A 19,499-nucleotide genomic window follows, 5' to 3' on the forward strand; every position below is an offset into this window, starting at 1 on the left:
TGATGTACCCACGGATAAAGTAAATCTTTTGACATAGAGCAGGAATGCTGTGCAGTAACACATCTTGAATGTAATGTGTTCCTGTGTTTAGAGGTCCAAATGAGGCAAGCAAAACCATAAATGAAAAAGTGTAACTGTGTTGGTAGTTGTGTGTGTTTACGAGAGCGAGTGTGTGTTGGGGTGAGTGGCCTTCGTGTGCCTGTATGTTGCCGTTTTCAATTTAGGCCTGTGCTTATCATTTTTCATTGTTATTCATCATCATTACTTCGTGGCAAGGACTGAAGGTTGAGGCTAATTTGTGTCCCCTCATAACCACTTTCTGTCTTTGTCCCAGTCTCTTTCTGTTTCCTTCTTTCTTTTTCTCTGTGTCTGTCGCTCCTTTAAATTGATAACACATTCATTTCTACTAGAGTGAGGGAAGTCGGTATACCCAAATGAAAAACACTATTTATGCTAAGGTAATGGTTAACTGAAGAAAGGTGATAATTATTCTGGGGTAAAGGAAAATATTGGACCTCCTGCCCCACCTGCAGCAATCTGGCCTCAATTAAAGTCTTTTAATAAGTGACCTCACACCTCCTTGTATCCTGGCACTGGATTGCTAAGGGATAGTCAGCCCACAGGGCAACCCCACCCACCCACCAAAATTAATTATTAAAGAACACTCCACAACCCTAGATGACTGTAAATATAAATGAATGCATGATTTAAAACCTTAGATTATCCACCCCATTCTTTACAGTATTCTTGTTCATAGTAGGACTGTTTAATTGACTATGATGTGCAAGAGGTGAAGTAGTTAATTGGATGAATTATACCCCTTAACAATGCACTGTGAAAATATGAACTAACATTTTTAGTATGGATGAGAAAACACAATTTGATGTATGCAGTTTGCTCTCAAAGCTTTCAAAATGCACAGGCTGGACAAAGTAACATGACATCTGAACATCTTGTACAATATACATGTACAATATATACAGATATTGTAAACTTAAGCTTTTTTATTTAATGTATCTTAACCCTAGAGTGTTGTAGCCATTCAGGTAATGTCGATTTTATTTACAAATGTTTTGAGAATACAGTGGTGAGTGAAATTTAATGTATAGTGCTCAAATAATTAAAGGAAATGTGAAAAAAACCAAGAGCAAACAAACACAAGATGAAATTCATTGAAAGGTATGAAAAGAAACACCACACTTATTCAGTGCTCTTAACTCCTGTCCTTGATCATTCTTGTAGCTTCTCGTTCTGTATCAACATGTTTTGTCTGTATTCAGATGTATTCAAACTTTGAATGTGATAAGGATTTCGCTCCTGCTTGCAAACTGACTGCTTTTCAGAATCATGATGCATTTATGTTCATTCAGTACTTTTAGTAGCAGTTGTTAGGGGTGAGGTGCAGATCATGCCAATCTGAACATTATTGCAGTTTGTTATCTGCATGGCCAAAATAAATAAATGAAAGCAGTCTTACAACCTTTGGTGCTGTCTGTCAGTGCAAGCCCATAGGTGCACCCAAGACCTGTAATCCACAGAAAGAATGAACAATGTTTCTATAAAACAAACGCTGCAATAATCTAATGCAAATAGGTCTAATGGCTCTTTGGTGCCTTAGAAGCATGCTACAGGTAAAGAGTATCATTTTCCATAGTAAGGTATGCAAACAAACCAGGAAGCTAATTTTAGCAAGCTGTTGAATTTCATGCACAATTTAGTTTCTGTAAATTGAAATTGATGATGACAAAATTACATAATGGGAATACTCTGGCAGATTTTCCCGGCGGCTTGTCAGGGGTGCACCTGCTGTAAGACTCAGAGCTATGACCGCTGAAATGGTGCAACACCAGGCAGATCCATTATTATAACTCAAATCCAGCAGTTGCATTTTTCCTGCAGGGACTGACTCTCACTGTTGATTAAGTGCAGGTTTAATCACCGTACCTGGCCTCACCTTCTACAACAGGGACTAGGCCTCTGGCTGATTATAACATTCACATGCTAATAACACCATTCATATTATGTATCAGAAATGTCTTTCTGATTATTTTTCATGGTTTTGACATCTTCAAGGAGAGTTTACAGCATGGCTCAGCCGTGAGCTTGAGATTCATGCTCCCAATAAGTGTCAATAAAACAAGCTGGTAAACCACATCAAGTTAGTACCACATTTGTGAGAAGAAATGAAAAAGTAGCTCTTTTCTTCTACTTCAGGAGAGGAAAATTCACCAGGTTGGTTATTTGGAGATGACAACGGGAAAACGATGGCCCCGCTTTGGTGTCCGCTGCTTTCCTGTCACATGCCTGTCTTCGCTATGAAGTCACCAGAGAGAAAGGTAAATCCGCCGACACCTTTACAAGATAAAGATCATTTCTGAAAGAGCACAGGCTTACCATGCGTTCTGAGGTTTCACAGGTTCTAAATCAGATTAACTCTCATACAGTATCCATGTTATGAAAGGAAAAAAAAATTTCACCTTTTCCATATTTGTGTCTTGATGAAATCTGTGTAACACTTAAAAAGCACAAATTGTTTAAAAAAAAAGCATAGAGTCTGTGTAACAACTTTTCACACTTCTCAAAGAAGGAGGGAGACATGGGATTCAGATTACTCATTCACCATTGATCATCAGTACATCATTGCTAGTATATGCAGTTCAAATAGTGTATGGAATTTTATATTGAACTACTAATATATATAGTGATACAGTCATTTCTTTTCAAATTTCAGAAGAGAAACCACTTATATAATTCAAATAGGAATGTTAATAATACGGTGAGCTATTAAGTTAATTTAAAGCATCATCACACTTAGGCAGAAATCCTGTAAATTCAATATAGGCTCATTAATTTGTAAGAATTTAAAGCTGTTGCTACCTCAGTGTGAGCGGTACAGCAACATCTTCGATAGTTGACAAATTCTCCTGGTACATATTGGTATAAAACCCCACCCCCATCTGGTCTCAGCTTGGATAAAAACGTTACAGTTGAACTCTTAATTAATGAAGCAAATGCAAAACCAAATGAAATAAATGAGCTAAAATAAATGTATAAAAAATGTAAATATAAAAATAAAGACTACGTTGACTCACGATGTAAAAGTGTACCCCCCAGTGGTGAAGCACTCACAACATACTACTGTACCAGTGTAATTTAACTGGATGCACAACAATTATACTAACACTCCTGCTAAAAATAACTGATGCGGTAGAACAGATGACATTTTCAGATGGATCATGTGACCATTGCCGTCAGTTTAAAGTTTTAAATCACTGCAACTTTCTGAGCTCGCTTGTACTTAATTCTGCAGTGTGGTCAGTTTTGAAACTGGCAGTGTTTTTACTCAGGAAACCAAGTGCCTCCCTCAAAATCTGTCTGTGAAAACAATTAGACTTTCACTGATACTTACTTCTCCTCTTAGGCGGCTATTAGCTCATGGTCATATCAGAATCTTCCTTTTAATAAAGATGTTGTCGACAGAGATCATAGTGCCAATTGACACCGCCGTTTTTCCCATTAAGTGCAATCAAAGTGCACGCGCCTTGCCCTAACAGCCGAGAATACATTGTCTCATTGATGATCTCACTCAAAAATACTTAGACTATTGGAATTACATGGTGACACGAGAGCACCCCCTCAAGATGCCGGCTGAAGAATCTCGATCAATACAGGCTGTTAAGACCTAGAAGCCTCCAATAGATCAAATGGTCAGCGCAGGTAAGAGATAGAGTAAAAGGGTTTAGAAGTCAGAGGAAATGGTTTGAAATCAATTTGCAAGGGCTGAAAGATGATATTTCCAACCACATTTTCTATAGCCGTAATGTGGTTACAGGTCTTTCTGAGCAAGGTGGGTGGTGGTGGGAGCCAAATTACCATGGCCACCGGGGGAGGATGTTATAAAGTGATCGTGCAATTATCTTAATGGCTGTGGGACACCCAAGCATAAATCAATGTTTCAACATTAGATTAAGACCAAAAAGCCACCCCATAGTCTGCTAGCCATGTGGACGAGACAGCAGCTGGAAGTGCGGAAAGTGTAGCTTTGACACGGCAGGGGGAATTTCCCCAAAGATCTTGCTGATGTTCCAGAGTTCTCTGCAAAAGTGTGTTACACCTGGCTGGAAGTGGAGTCAAATCAATTAATATATTTTGAGCCAGTGGGACCCAGCGGTCTCAGAGGATTTGCTCATATTCTCCACTTCTCTCAAACAAATGAAGCACCTGAGCATGTCGGTGAAGGGCACGGCGGCCGTGTCAGTCATAGATGTGGTTTAGCATGAAATTGTTTCACATGGCTTTATTTATTTTTTTTGAGAATTATCAAATTGAGCATGTACGTTTTATGAGTTGTTTCTGTGAAGTGCTGTAATCATATACTTGCTGTGCCTGCAAGTATATGATCATGTATGTTTCTGCCTCTCTATGTGCTCGAGTTGCATGTTAGACTGTATACTTTAGCTGTGCACTCTGGTGCATCACGTGAAAGCTTTTGTGATAGGAATGGGGGCCTGGGTATCAGAAAGCTGAGGAGGTAAGCAGTAGTATTTCTTTCCCTTTTTTGACTAAAGAGAAGGTAGCATTAAATGGAGTGACTTTAAGTCCTTCATGCAGAGCAGACTGTGATTAGGGGCTTAACTCAGCAGCAGCCCCCCTCTCCCTCTCTGTGTCTCCATCTTTGCCTCAGCCACTGCCTCTGGGACACACACACCTCTCTGTGCCAAAGCTCCACAGCATCTCTTTCTCCAGCTCTTGCAGCTTCTCTTGGCAGTCTGAGTTACAGTGAGTAGAAAGGATGAAGAAAAGGAGGCAAAAAAAGAAATCCCAGATTAAAAGAGATGTGGCCGAAGGGGCCGAAGTCATTTCCTACAGAAAATAAAGTTCTAAAGCAGCGTAGCATGAACAACATGCACGGGTCACCTAAGGGAGCTCAACCCGCTGCTGGCTGTGCGCAGCTCTTTACGCCGTGGTCCACTCAGTGGGAGCTGGACAGGGCTACTGGGCGAACTCGTTAGGCACCGGAGATAAACCTTATCACAAGTCTACTGAGCGAGAACAGTGGGGGCAGACGGACTCCTCTCAATTTATCTCTTTCATTTTCTCCGTCTCTCTCTCTCTTACACACACACACACACAGAATCAGGAGCTATCTTGGTTAATAGACAAACCACATTCTGATGGTCATTGTTGTTTAAAGAGTCAGTGCACGCTCCGTTTCACCGCCCTCTCAGCCATTTTCAGAGATGAAACAGAGCAGGCTTGGCAGTTGGCCCAAAGGGAGGGTGTGAGGTGGTTGGGTTAAGGGATTAATAGGTGATGCTATAGCAGAAGGGCTAACAGCTGAGCCAGATTTCTATAGGAGAGAATCAGCTGTTAAATGGAACAATTAGTGCCATTTTTTTTACACGAGTACTGTAGCATGTTAGTGCATGATGCTGCTTTTAACAGGATTGATGCCTTCGTCCCAGATAAACAGATTAAATATCAGCTCAGAATTTGACTGAGCCTTGACTGAACTCTTGTACATTGCTGTTATTTGTAGCCTCGATCAGTGCACTGGTTTGATGGTAGCTAAAAAAGAACCAGTGCTGAAACATTAGGCAGATTTATTAGTTAGACCAACAACAGTGGATATGTCAACCACCATTTTCATAACGGATCAATCGTACAAGTGATTTACCAAATTTTAGCTTTGTGTAGTCTTTTTAAAATGGGAGAATTTTAATTTGGTTTTGGGTTGTTGTGGAACAGAACAAGTAATTTGAAGATGTTGCTTGTTGGGTTTTGATAATTGCTTTCAATTATTTTCTGAGATTTTGTTTTATTTTGGCTGGATGATTAACTGACAGTAGAGATGATAGTTGGATAGTAATCATAGCTATGAAAGCTGGGCCTTCCATCTTGTATGTCAACTGACTGTTCCCAAAGTAAAATCTAAATCTAAGAACAATATTTACTTTTGTGCATTAAAAATTTTAACAAAGGCCTTTTGTTGGCATGGATTGTAATGATTGTTTGTAGTTAAGTTCTGGAGACAACATCCACTGTTCCCCTCTCCACCCACCCTGTGTGATTGTGAGCCTTACAGAGTGTTTTCAGCTGTTTCTTTAGTTCTGTCCAGCAGGCCATGCTAGCCTGAAGCCTGGAGACCAATAACGGAGGCATTTATGAAACCCAATAACCTGACAGCTCAGCAAGCTGTATAACAACTGGCATCCGGTGGCGTCACATAGTGCATTGGGAACTGAAGGGCTTAAATTATGTTCCTGTCTCTATCTAGGACACATTTATTTTCTTGTGCACTGTATTTCTATATAACCGCTCATTCAGCAAAGCTCTGCAGAAGATCAGTGCCTACTTCCTGTCCTGATCTAACCATTCTGAGAGAGGTGCACATGCATACTGTATGTGCAGTATTTTACAGTGAGGGGACAGGAATCCCTCGGCTGCATAATGATTCACAAACGCCTCATATCTCCTTCAGTAGGAGAGCACCTCTTCCTCTGCAACTCGAAAAGGTTCTTAAAGATCCAAGGCTACAAAGACTTTCGAAATAGTAAAGGGACATGTTTCCAGACTCCATTTATGAGGCATTAGGCTAGGACAGGGTTGAGGATGGCTGCTATGCCAGAGCTCTTATAATACCTTGGGGGATTTCATCATGTATGCTTTGAAGTGTAGGATGACAAACTGGAAAAGGGTTTGGGCTGCATCGGCGTTAGCTTCCCTTCTCTTTCTCTGAGAGGATTAGCTTCTGTGTCTCAGCTCCGAAAATGGCAAAGCTTGCTCACGTCTCACCCCTAATACACTCCACTAGTTTACATAGATCACTGAGATCGCCATTATTATTTACTTATTTACCTTTCTGTGTCTTTTCCCTTTTTCGCTGGCATGTAATTCAGTCTTGAAACCCCTTAAACATGTTCTAGGTCATTTCTGTCTTCGTCACCCAGTGAAAGCACACTGTACTGGGTCATTCGTGTCTGTGCTTGTTCACTGGACTAGCTGGTGCTTCTGGGGCATGTTGTGCATGGTCCTCCTACGTGCTGTGTCATCCATCTTCCCCGCTGATGGACTGATAAGAGAACAGCACTGTGCATTCAGCAAGCCACATGGAAGTGAATGCATGTACATAACATGAGCTTGTCAAGCAGCATCCTTGGCAGCAGTAAATACACTGTGTTCACAGCTGCATTTATAGCATTGTCTGGTGAATGACTGATTTACAAACATAATGACTCAAAGCTCTTAAAACCAAGATGAAGGAAATGGTTCAGCGTGAAGGCTGCGTGTGGGTGAAGCACACCACAGATGAGATGCTATATTATGAAATATGGATTAAAAAGGAGAAGGACAATGTGAAAAGGTGGCCTTTCCCTGATGCAATGCCTTTCTGATGATTTATTTCCTCTCCCCCCTCTAGACTGTTTTTTATTCTAATTTTTTTTAGGGTAAAGTCATCAAGTTGACACCTCATGCAATGCCTCTCCCTCTGTTTTTCTTGAAGGTCGTTTGCTACTTTTCAGAGTAGCAGATATCAGCCACGTCTCTGATTCGTTCAGAATAGATGCCACAGCATGGATTAAAAGCTCGTTCTCACCATACATCCACCGGGGCGTATCAGCTCCCTTTCTAACCTTGCTGTACTATCCTTCTAGCAAACAGAAAAACACAGACAGCAGGATGCACAAGTGCTTGAGACAGTTTGGAGAGAGCACGCCATTCTCTCTCAGATCCTCATAAAGATCACTTTTCTTTCTGCCAATGGATTGCTAATTAGAGTTTTAGGATAATCTATGGTACACAGGCTTTTCAGGGTCAAATGAATCTTGATGATGACCAACAATACCGACTGTGCTCTATTTGGCTGTTTGCTTCATTACCATTTCCACAAATGATGCTTCAATATGCCATCAGTGGCTACCCGTCAGCTTCTTAATTTAGGGTACATGTTAAAAATGTCTTTCTACCTCCCTTTAGTTTGGACCCACAAAGTAATGTGTGCTCATGAACACAACATTAGTTTTTGCATAGTGCATGGTTTGCATTTTAGGATTTTTAGAGCACATTTTAATGCAATGGATGCTCAACAAATATCAGGCATCATGCTGATGTTTTCAGTACATGAAGCAGAACCTAATGTGGCCACCACTAAAATCAACAGCTGCTGTCTGTGATATTAATGGCATAGATATCAACACATTTCCATGTTCTGTAACTGCCTGATGGTTTTTTGCAAGCTAATGGAATTTGTTCATATCATATCTCCTGATCAATTTTTATCTAATGAACTGTATGTGCTGAAATGCACTGAGAGTCGCACTCAGAGAAAAATAACTTACCTCAATTCTAGTTGTAAATTTTAGAACAACTCTTAGAAGCTTTGTAAACATGCACCACAGTTCTCTCCACAAAAAACAGACCAGTGCCGCTCACCCTCCGAGTTCAAAGGGGGAAGGCGAGCTTTTGGCATGCAGAATATGGGAATGCAGCAGGAAGTGTCAATCTAATTTTTCTGTGTGAAGCCGGATCACAGCAGACCTGTCGCTGGAGCTGATACCGCTCAGCCCTTCTGGCCATCGTGGCTCAGCTCAGCAAAACCCAACTCCAGACACACCAAACTTGTCACTGTCACAAATACAGGGGGCAGTGACAGCGCACAAGCTCTGACTGCTTAACACTCCGGATCAAAGAGGACCTCTCTCAGAGGTCAGGGCAGAAGTCAAACTTTGGCATTCACAGAGAACAACTCTGAAGAAGTCGTGACAGTTTCCAACATCTTGGCTAATGTTCCAGGAACGTGCAGAGGTCAGGTTTTTTTCTTTGTAGATCTGGATCTCTATGCTGCCGCGGCTAAGCAGCGTCAGCAGACAGTTTATTGAATTTAAGTAATGGTTAGAAGGTACTTTCCAGCTGCCAGTTGCAGAACCTCCATAAGCAATAAATGTTAAGTCCTATGTCAGCAGCCAACAAAAATGCAAGAAACACAGAGGCAGAGATTTAGGTGTGGTGGGTGGGTAATGTAGTGTAAATCTTGACTAACATGAGCAAAGTTACTGACAGGCAGTGGCTATGGAGGTGCTTTTTTCATCATTGTCACAAGCACTTGTGAAATATATGTGAAGAAAATGTGCACAAAGATATGAGGTGCTCACAGCTTATTAGACAGATTTTATTTGTTCAGGTTTTTATTCTTATAATGAATGAAGCAGAGTTGGAATTGCTCCAAGTGTATTGATGAAAGAAATGTTTTGATAGTAGATGATGTTACTAACAACATGAGAGCATAGAGGAATTACATTATGAATGGTTGCCATGCTTGCCAATAGTACAACCTTTTCTCCCTGCCTCTTATTGGCCAGGACAGGAAACTGGTTTTTGGCAGCAAAGTTGCTGGTGTGTGTTACTTGAAGTGAATATAAAGGTGCGATGAAATGAATAATACAGATACCCAAGAGGCTGTGTCAGCACCAGCATGCTGATATGGTCACATCATCGTTACGTCCTGTTTACCTAAGGTTTTAATGAATTTACTGAACATCTGGAACAGGAATGCTGAGAATTTTACTTTGCGTTGTAATGGCAGGATCAAGGGGGGGGGGGGGGGGGGGGGGGGGGCAACTGCTGGTTAGGTTGTATGAAAGAGATTGATTTCCTGGGTCAAAGTTCAGTTCTCTTATTCTAATCTACATGCTAGTAGTTACATGCTGTGTGAAGCCAGTGTACACAGGAGCCTGGCTTCCATAGTGCACAGTCCCTTTTCTCTTCATTACTCTCCCTGTCAACAGAGGGCAACGCAATGCCTGTGTATATGTATGAACTGGGTGGACACACCCACCGCTTGACTGCGAGGTCATTTGCAAGGGGCTGATCAGTTGCTGTGACAGTTAACATACTAATTACAGGGATTCATAGACACTCTAGCAATGCCTCAGACTACAGCCCCTCTCCGGCCCTGGGTTTCTGCTCGAGCTGTACTTGTCAAGATAGCATGCAGGAACAAATTATGTACCCAGAAGGGAAATCCTGCAGATCTGCTAAATGTGGTAATTCGGTCACATTCTTCCTCTGTGATTATACATCAATGTGGAGAGGACGATAGGCAAAAAGTGCATCAATTCAAATGGAAAGGGAAGAAAGCCCCCTCTCCTCTTTGATTTCCTATTGTGCCAAACCAATCCTGTCTGTTGCAGTGATATGTTCTCTCCTTATTTTCTGCTCTGCTAATTAGTCTTAGTGCTACTTGCTTTCAAGACATGAACAACTACCACTCTGAATGCTGCTTTATTTGTTGTTGTTGGCCAGTGTTATCTTAACCTTCTGCTCTGTTTGAAAGTTGCTGCAAATGTAAACTTTCCTTTAGCTTTTATGTGATTTAGAAAGTGTTTTCACTCACTTTAAACCCTGTATGTTGAAACTAATGAGTCAACTTCATCTCTGTTTTTTCACTTCTGTCATGAAAAGCAAGCTGTTAAATCACAGCCAGAAAACAGTGAAAACATTTGTTTGAAAATACCAAAAAAAAAAAAAAAAAGACAGTGGGCCTAAAGTGTGGTGGTTGAACAACCAGATTAGTGTTTATGAACAGTTGTCATTTGTGTTTGTGTCATGTTATGCCAAACAGGCCACCATAGAATAGTGATCCAAGGACTGTAAGGGGCAGATTCAAATTTGGGAGGTGCTCCTTGATGTGCAGAGCTTCCTTGGCAAAAGTAGCTTCAACCGCCACAGGGCTAGGACTGAGCTGGCAACACGGCTCCCTTTATTCTGCGTTTCCTGCCATCTGATATTAAGGATTATAGAAAGCCTTGTCCAATCCCGTGCCCAGGGTTTCATCTAGGACCCCATGTTGACAATCAGTTGTGTTCTGTCTTTGAGGTGGGCAAAGATTGCTCATCCAAAGCTTTTCTGGAACCTGTGTGGATGTCTCCTGTCTCTGGCAAAAGGGAAAGGAAGATGGAGGAAGTGATTGACTTCACGGAGAAGTTTGGCCTCTAGTCCTCTTTTGAACCCATTAATGCAGGGGCAGTACACTGCTTTCATCCAGAGCTGGAACTGCCATGGCCTCAGGAGTCAGCAGTGTGTGTGTGTGTGTGTGTGTGTGTGCGTGCGGGTAAAGAGGGGGCATAGCGACACAGCGAATTTGCATCACATTTGTTGGGCGTGTTGCAGTCGTTCAGCTAGGAGCGGTGAAGGGCACGAGGAAGAAAATCTCAGTCGAGTCATGAATATGAGTTTGTGATGTCCTACCAATGTCAGGCTGTGGCTCTGAGCAGCGATATGCAAAACTACTCTCCAACTTCATTCCACTTATTGCTGATATGATCTGTGGCATAGCCGAGGGAGACAGGGAATCGTTACTGTACAGACAGTGGTTATTAAATTGAGGGAAATGTCCTGAGCCAGTTTTAATTTATAAGCTGATAGCCACATGCTTTTGCCGCAAGTCCTAACCACCTCTAAAGGACCTGATCCAGGCCTATCAAGAGTTAAAAATCAGGCTGTCTACTCAGCCCTCTCGTGCAGATGGTTTAATCTTATTGTCTTCAAATGACTTTGAATATTCTGCGTGTAACGCAGGCCTGCGAGCACAGCAGGTGGTTGGCCCTTTGATCTCAGGTTGTAGATGCTGGTGGAATTTAAATCACAGGGTGACATCTAGCTCATGAAATCATAACATGAACAGCAAGTTTCATCTTTGATCCTGTTGTCCTTTTGTATTAGGTTCATTAGACACTATGATGTATTGGAAAACAGGTAATGAGCGAGCAACATTTTGCTGTCCCTTCATGGTTGTGTCATGAGAGTCTGCAGGTCCACGACGATGTGTGTGTAAGGGCTTGTGTTGCATACTGTATATTGTATATACCTTGAGGCTGTGCCATGTTACCTAAAATCATTTTATATCTTAAATACTGTGAAATTCTTTTGATTACTAAAAATAATTTTAAAAATGTGTTATCTCAAAATATGAAATGTCTCTTAGTATGTATAATTCTCAGCTTGGGAGGGGGTAGCAAAGGAGTGATTTCAGACACAACCATTATCATGCCAATTTACCTTTACATGAGCATCATGTACAACAGAGGTTAATTTGACCCTTTCCCCTTGCCATCCGCCGACAGGCAAAATTGAATTGTTGAAGGATGAAAGCAGATATGTAGACCTGTGCATCATCAAACCATAATTCAGTCTGCAATTAAGATCTCATTTCAGGGTACTTACATTTCTTAATTTTTAGAGTCAGATGCACTGACCCTGTAATCCACACTGAACAGCTGTTAAAAGCACATTCTTCTTTTTTGTTTGTTTGTTTTTCTTGTTGTTTTGTTTTTTTCAGATCGCACCTGCATCTGTTTGTCTGAAATGTTTTTCCATAGATTCATTCTGGGGTTTTTTTCTCATCGTGTGTTACTTCTACAACATTATCACTGCCAGTTTTTATTTTTCTATTTGCTTATCACTGGAGGAAGAATTCCTAGCTCATGAGGGAAGAAGAAGAAAAGTGTGCTACTTTCTTCCTTCCATGTTTAGTTGTGTTGTCCAAATGCAATCTTAGAGAATTTGACTGTCAGGTCAGAAATCGGTTACTCAGCTTGGGCCAGCTGCAGAACATGTTTTAGTGTTTAGTAAATACACAGCATGCTCCATAGCAGATGTACCTGTTAAGAGTTACACAATCTAAGTTGACACAAAAGGTCAAATCAAGACCAAATGTGTTACAAAAAACTTTATTATATTTGGACAATGAAGAAATGCCACTCTCCGTCAGAACTTGCCTTCTTGTTAACCCATGCAGTAACTTTGCAAAAGCTCTCATGTTAGGAGCTTGTTTAGTGTGCATTACCTGTAGCAGTGCTCTAGATGTAAGTAATTTCAGGCTGACTGGCGATTCACACTGCGGCCATCCTGCCTGTAGCCTTAGGCAGTGCGGCTGCATTGGAGAGGGAGCGCCGGCACTAGTCAATTACCAGTTAATAAACAGTGGAAGTTTTCTATTAGTGCTTGTTAGTGCGTGTAAAAGATTGTTGGTATGTGGAATTGGGGGAAGGCACTGTGGTATGGAATTAGAAAAAAACAGGCATATTTTCTTTCCCTGGGTCTAATACACAGCACCCAGTTCTCTGTATGCATGCTGTTTATGGAGATAATATTTGTTATTTGATTTTCAGCAGGCTATACAGTGCAATATATTGTATTTGCAAACTCATTTTTTTCTTTTGAACAGTCCAGAAATGTGTGCTCAGTAGTTTCACGTAATGCAGTATTTCATAAGTGTCTATAGAGCACACTGTCCAATAAAGAGAATCCATTACATAAGCAGGGTGCAGGCCAAACAATGCAATGCTGGCTGCAGTGTGTCTTGATAACATTATGGGCCCCTGATGAATGTGATGCGCGGACCCTTTTTGGAGCGCAGTTTTCACAAATCTGATGTGTGGAAGATCCCCCACATTTCCGGGAGCAGATTTCACGGTGCTTACAGAGCAACATTGCTGTAAGGAAAAACAGTGCACCTGAGTAGCCTAGGGAAGTAAAACAACATTTGATTTGGGGAAGTCATCCTTACCGAGGGGACACTGCTCTGACGGTCTGACAGCCTAGAGCATGAATCATTAAAACCCTACCCTGTCATATTAGACCACTACCAATAACCACCACTCCTTACATTTGTTGACATACAGAGCCAAGAGCTATGGAAGTGTGTAACTAGGCAAAAATGTTCACAGTAGATAAAAGACAGTCACAATAACTGGTCCCATCCATTCTGTGGTGTCGGACTGGGTGTAATCCACACGTTTCACATTTATCTTTCAGAAAATCAATGGATACTCCTCTGCTAACCATTGCCACCTGGCACCAGCATATGGGCTGGCGCCCTCTTGGGGTAATGGGTGGGGCGGACTCTCTGTCGACCATTGGGTCATTGGTAACCAGCAGCTGGGAGGCCGCCCTCTCATCACATCAACAAATCCCGCTTTAATTAGCTCACCTGCCCGTTTCCTCCCCATGCTCCCCAAAGTCCTCCATCAAACCTCCCTCAGCCGTTACAGGCTGACCTCCCTCTCTCATCCTGCCTCCACACCTGGGAATAGCTTCAGCCTCTCAACCTCACACCTACAGCTCTGCAGACACACACATACATACACACACTGTGCTATAAACAAGCCTGACAATTGACTTTTAGAAAGCTCGGATCTCATTGATTTTTAAATGGTGCCTCACTGATACCTTATTAGCATTTGGATCGCCACTGATATGATCATCGTTGAAGACTCACGTTTCCTTTGTGCCTGTCAATATAATTTGCACGTTCGCAGGTAGAAATGATCTCACAGGCTTTGTTATGCTCATCCAAGCTCTTTCCATTAGATGCTTAAAGAAGTTCAATAAGTGGACCAGGGGTTTGCTGTATTGATCATAGTCACTGTCTGCGCTTTAATAGGAACACAATCTATCCTCGCCTCGTTGTCCTAGTGTACTTAAAGCCGTGTGAGCCATTTACACACCCAAAAATTACTTCATGTAACAGTCAGAGTTTTGTTCCAAATTGATAGGCCTAGTATGGAAAATATTTCTCATGTTAATTATTGCATGTATGGATTTACATAATTTTAATAATTTACATATTTAAACATAAGAGAATGTCATAGATTTCCTCATTACACCTGAAATCATTTTAGAGGAGTAGGCATCAGATTTTTCAAAAGGTAAATGATTGGCAGCCCTGAAGTTCAAGTACAAACTCAGAATAACCCCAGAAATAAATGCAAACCAATTCTGTAAAAGCTCCACCATGTTTTATTGTAGAGATGGTGTTCTTTTCCTTATAGGCTTCATTTCATCGCCTATAAACAAACTGATGCAGTGTATTCCCAGAGAGCTCTACTCTGGTTTCATCTGTCCATAGAACATTGTCCCAGACAGACTGTGGCTCATCTATGAAAACTTTGCAATTAGTCTAGCCTTTTTGTGCCTTTTTTTTCAATCATGTTGTCCTTCTCAGCCTCCACCCATGGAGCCCTCCTTGGTTTAGTGTGCGGTGGATGGTACAGGCTGAAACCACCACCACTCCACATTGCTTCAGGTCAGCCTGAAGCTCTTTAGGTGTCTCATGTGGTGTTTTTTCCACAATCCACACCAACTTTTGCAGACTTCTCTCTGTGAAATTTCTTGATAACATTATTATGGAATTTCAAGATCTCTGGCTTTGGAGTTGTTATGTTCTTTGATAATAGAATTTCTGAAGACAGCTCTCTTGTCTTCACCATTGTGAGAAAGAAACTGTAAATAATCAGCCCCTTTTTTATGCAGTAAAACCACCATTCATTGGTTAATTAAGGTCAATTGGGTTGAACCCTGAAAATTAAGCACAGGTGAGGTTTATTTCTTCTTTATTTTGCTTTAATTTAAATTCATGAAAAGGCTGACAATAATTATGTCTGTTCTACATTTTATGTTTGTATTATTTCACTATTGTGCCATTCTTCTGTTGAGTTTTTATGTCTTTTGCATTTATCAGTGAAGATATTCTGAATGATGTACTTGAAATTCAGGGGTGCCAGGACTGTATCTCATTAAGAAACGAGCCTCTTCATTTACACATCAGCTCTTTATCTTGATCCCAGTGCACATTCCTGCCTTTGAATATCTTATGAAGTTGGGGACTGCTCTGATAGAGTGGATAAATCCCACTAGTATTGCCATAGTGACTCTGGAGAGTGCTAACATACAAAACAATCTAGGCCTGGGAAGATTGGCCTACGATGCTGTCCAGTCTCAGGTGACTGATAAAATCCAGCCACTATTGGACCACAGGCACGGTCGGCTATAGTGCTTCAGTCCCTCTGGTCCATGGCGTCTCTCTCTCTCCTCACCACGGGGCTTCCGTATAGACACACGTTATGGCTGCCACTTAATTACCTATCAAAAACATTTCACTGCACTTGATGAGGAGCTAGCACAGGGGGAGAGGGATAGAAAAAAAAGACAGAAACAGTGGAGGAAGAGCAGGCTTGAAAAAGAGTGAAAGATAGGAATGAGAAATGGGAAAGTGGGACTGAGAGACTGATGTAGAGGACGAGCCATGCATCTGCAAAGTGAATTTGAATAGATGGAGACAGACAGAGGGGGGAAGAGGTGAAGGAATAGCCTTGCAGTGCAGATGGGGAGAGCATTCATCTGGCCAGCATCCTTTTTTTTTTGTTTCGTGTTTACAAACACACCCAACAAGAGAGGAAAGAGGGAGTGTCCTGGTCAAGGAGGCTATAAATTACCTGTGATTGATGCTTCCCACCGTGGAGGACGACACTAAAAGACACGCGCTGCTCATCACTGACCCTCTCTTCGCTCCCTCCATTCCTTCTAAGCCCACCAACTCAACAACTCACCCTCAGCCACCCCCCACCATCCCGACGACACGCAATTAGCTGTTCCATCTGGAACATTGCCCACCCTTAGTGGTCACACACCAAAATAATAATCGTTCCCTACCAGACAGCAGCTTTCACTACGGGGGGTTTGATGCACTATTCGCCACAGGGTCTATACTGTAAATGTCAACCTCCATTAGTTCCTTTCAGGCAAACTCCTATATGAGGAATATACATTTCTTTCCCTTTTAGTGAGATGTTGGCTCTTTTTTTGATGAAAAATAGTTTGACAAATGCCTCAGTTCAGGACTTCATTCTCAGGGCCCCTGTGTATCCCCATGTTTGCCCAATTTCAATTCTAAAACTAAATGTCACATACCAGTTGTACTAACCCCTAGAGTGTTTTTAGTAAATGTTCTGTGCGTCTTCGAGCTTCAAAGTAATTATTGTATGCCAACTGTATCATCACAACACTCAATCTTTTTGCATTTGGAAATAACAGGGAATGGAAATAGCTTTTTGGCTTTTTATGCCGAGGCATCTGCTGTGTTCAAAGTGTTATTTACTGTGTATTAAATTTTGCTGAACCATCCCATATATACAGTGTATAAAGTGGACAGTACAAATAAGAAACAGAACTAACAGTAACACAAAAACCTGAAAACAAATTTAATGAACGAGAATTGTGATGAGAAAGCAAAAACTACCTGAATGTTTGCCTCCAATAATAACTCCAACATCTTTTTTTGTTTTTACTGTTGCTCTTTTGATCTTGGCATTGGTGATAGAAAGCAATCCAGGTGAACACCTGCAGGTTAGAGCAGAGGTAGAGCGGGTCGTCAACATATGAGAAGGTCGGTGGTTTGATCCCTGGCTCCTCCTGTCTGCATGTCAAAGTGTCCTTGAGCAAAATACTCTAAACCCCAAATTTCCCTGATGGCTGTGCTGTCGGTATGTGTGAGTGTGTGTGTGAATGTGGCATGTTGTTTAAAGCACTTAGAGTGGCCGAGAAGACTAGAAAAGCATTAAATAAGTGCATTACATTTGCCATTTATGTTATATAATGATAGGAACATTGCAGGGTAAGTCTGCCGTTTGTATAAAGTCATTGATTTTTAGCATTCAACATATAAAGTTGCTGTTTTGGATACTGACTGTTCACACATCTGTCTAAAAAGGATTTGATTGAGGGCTATTCTCTAACATGTAAAAATTGATGATGACCGAGTTGAAGCATTTTTTTGGGACTACATCAAAAGAATAAAAAACAAGTTTGCTTCATTGAGCCTTGATACATATTAAACCAATATTCATTTTGTCTCTCATAGCTCGAAGCTGCCCTCCATAATCCTGTTCACTGTGCATTGTTGGGCTTCTCTGCAGCGAGTACCTCCTTACCTCAAGGCTACCTTTGGGTAAGTAATGTATTGCTTACACGCACATATGCATGCATGCATGCATGCATGCAAATACACACGCCCTCACACTCAATTGAACACCAAATAATTAAAACCAATGACAAGGCAAAATAATGCATATTTTACAGTTGTTGATAATTTCAGCTTTTAATACAATTGCCATGACATTTTAAACGTCCTCTCTACATTCTGCTCTCATTCATTTAAAAAAAAAAAAAGGAATAAAAAAATGTGTCTCAAGGCTAAGAATGGGACATGCACCATTTTTTCTCTGTAAAATGTCACTTGGAAACTGGTGAATTAATACAGTATTAAGGCTAGCGGTAAGTAGCTGCTGCTGAGTGTTTTATGATGAGTGGGGCAAATTGTGCTGCCATACTTATCACATCACAATCCCTGGACTTGGGGGAATTTAGTGGATCTAGAAAGTGAGGGAAATTCAGAAAAAAAAGCGATGCAGAGAATCTGCTATTAATCTTTAAGTTTCAATTTTTGCTCCCTCTTCTTTTTTCAGAAGGTGGGCTCTTTATCAGGTATCCCCTTTTGACCTAAAACATTGCTAAATGAAGTGTAGGCCCTCGAAGACAGTACAGCTCAGTGTCGCAGACTTTTGTGGTGCTATTCTAAAGAAGGCTGGATGCTCACTCAGATGGGGAAAAGGAGATACTGTATGCTAGAGCTGGAATTTAGGGCAATATGATATCAGTGTTTGAAGGTGCAAAGGCCACTCTGACCTTCAATTTCTTTTAGAGCAGACTTTATTACATAGTATTACAGATGGCTTAAATGCTCCTGACCCTGTCCTCCCTCACCATTTGGAGGAGCAGAGTTAGGCTGGATTAAAGCATGTTGTTAAAAGTCTTTGGTCCCTTTATAGCCACATAAGTTCATCAACAATAAGCCATTAACAATTTCTTCAGCAGCTATCGGTAGTGATAATGTTGATTCATTTTTAAAGCACAGCAGAAAGGCATACTGCAAAGAGTTGAGAGTTATGCTGAGTTAAGCCTTATGTGGAGACAAGCTCAAGTCATGTCTGAAGTATGTCAGAGCCAGTCAGGTTGAGTCTGGGGACTTGGATAGTGTTATCTGTCATTCAGTCCTTGAGGGCAAGTCAGAATTAAGTGTTTCAGGTTTCTGAATGCTCACCAGCAAAACCACAAGGTATTTAAATGTTTTCTTTTGACAGTTACAAGTGTTATACACATAGCTTGGACCTAGTGCTTTACGTTTTACCTTTCTAAATAAATTTCAGCTACAAGCTGGATATTGCTCTTGGCCCTATTGTGATTTTGATAACATTTCGAATAATTGTTCAGCCCGGCTGGAAACTTTACAATTTCAAAGGCCCAATCTTTGGAGAGTCAAGTCTAAAGGAAGTCAAGTTCAAGTTAAATGTGGCATGTCCACCTTGATTCCCAGCTCTGCAGCTCCTGCCAGCAGCCTTGTCATAGGTGTAATTTTCAAGAAGTTAGTTTTGCCTCAAAAGAAGTAAGAGTTTGGATCTGGATCTTGGGGAAGGAATGCTTCTCTAAGGAAGTCTGAAATGACATCCGGCTTGGAGGTCTGTCTCTTAAAGGAGCTATTTTTAAGTTTTGCTAGTGCTGCATAGCCAGCATTAGCATTAGCATTAACAGCTGTTTACTTACTAGTCTTGCCAAGAGCTTCCATCATCGTCGCTTTTACAAGTCAAGAGGTTATAAAACACCCT

General features: G+C 41.2%; 1 protein-coding gene across 5 annotated transcripts in view; it reads left to right on the forward strand.

Annotated features, from left to right (window-relative positions):
* Nucleotides 1-19,499, forward strand: part of arhgef10la (Rho guanine nucleotide exchange factor (GEF) 10-like a) — a 98,046-nt gene that overhangs the window by 57,803 nt on the left and 20,744 nt on the right. For all 5 annotated transcript variants that reach the window (XM_071492992.1, XM_071492993.1, XM_071492994.1 and 2 more), the window contains 2 exons: nt 2,215-2,336; nt 17,699-17,785. In XM_071492992.1, the coding sequence (XP_071349093.1) occupies nt 2,215-2,336; nt 17,699-17,785 (209 nt within the window). The remainder of the gene's footprint in view (nt 1-2,214; nt 2,337-17,698; nt 17,786-19,499) is intronic.

The sequence above is a fragment of the Trachinotus anak genome, unplaced genomic scaffold (assembly GCF_046630095.1).
Source record: "Trachinotus anak isolate AG129_WGS33_773 ecotype Australia unplaced genomic scaffold, CSIRO_AGI_Tana_v1 ptg000013l, whole genome shotgun sequence".
NCBI classification, from domain to species: Eukaryota; Metazoa; Chordata; class Actinopteri; order Carangiformes; family Carangidae; genus Trachinotus; species Trachinotus anak.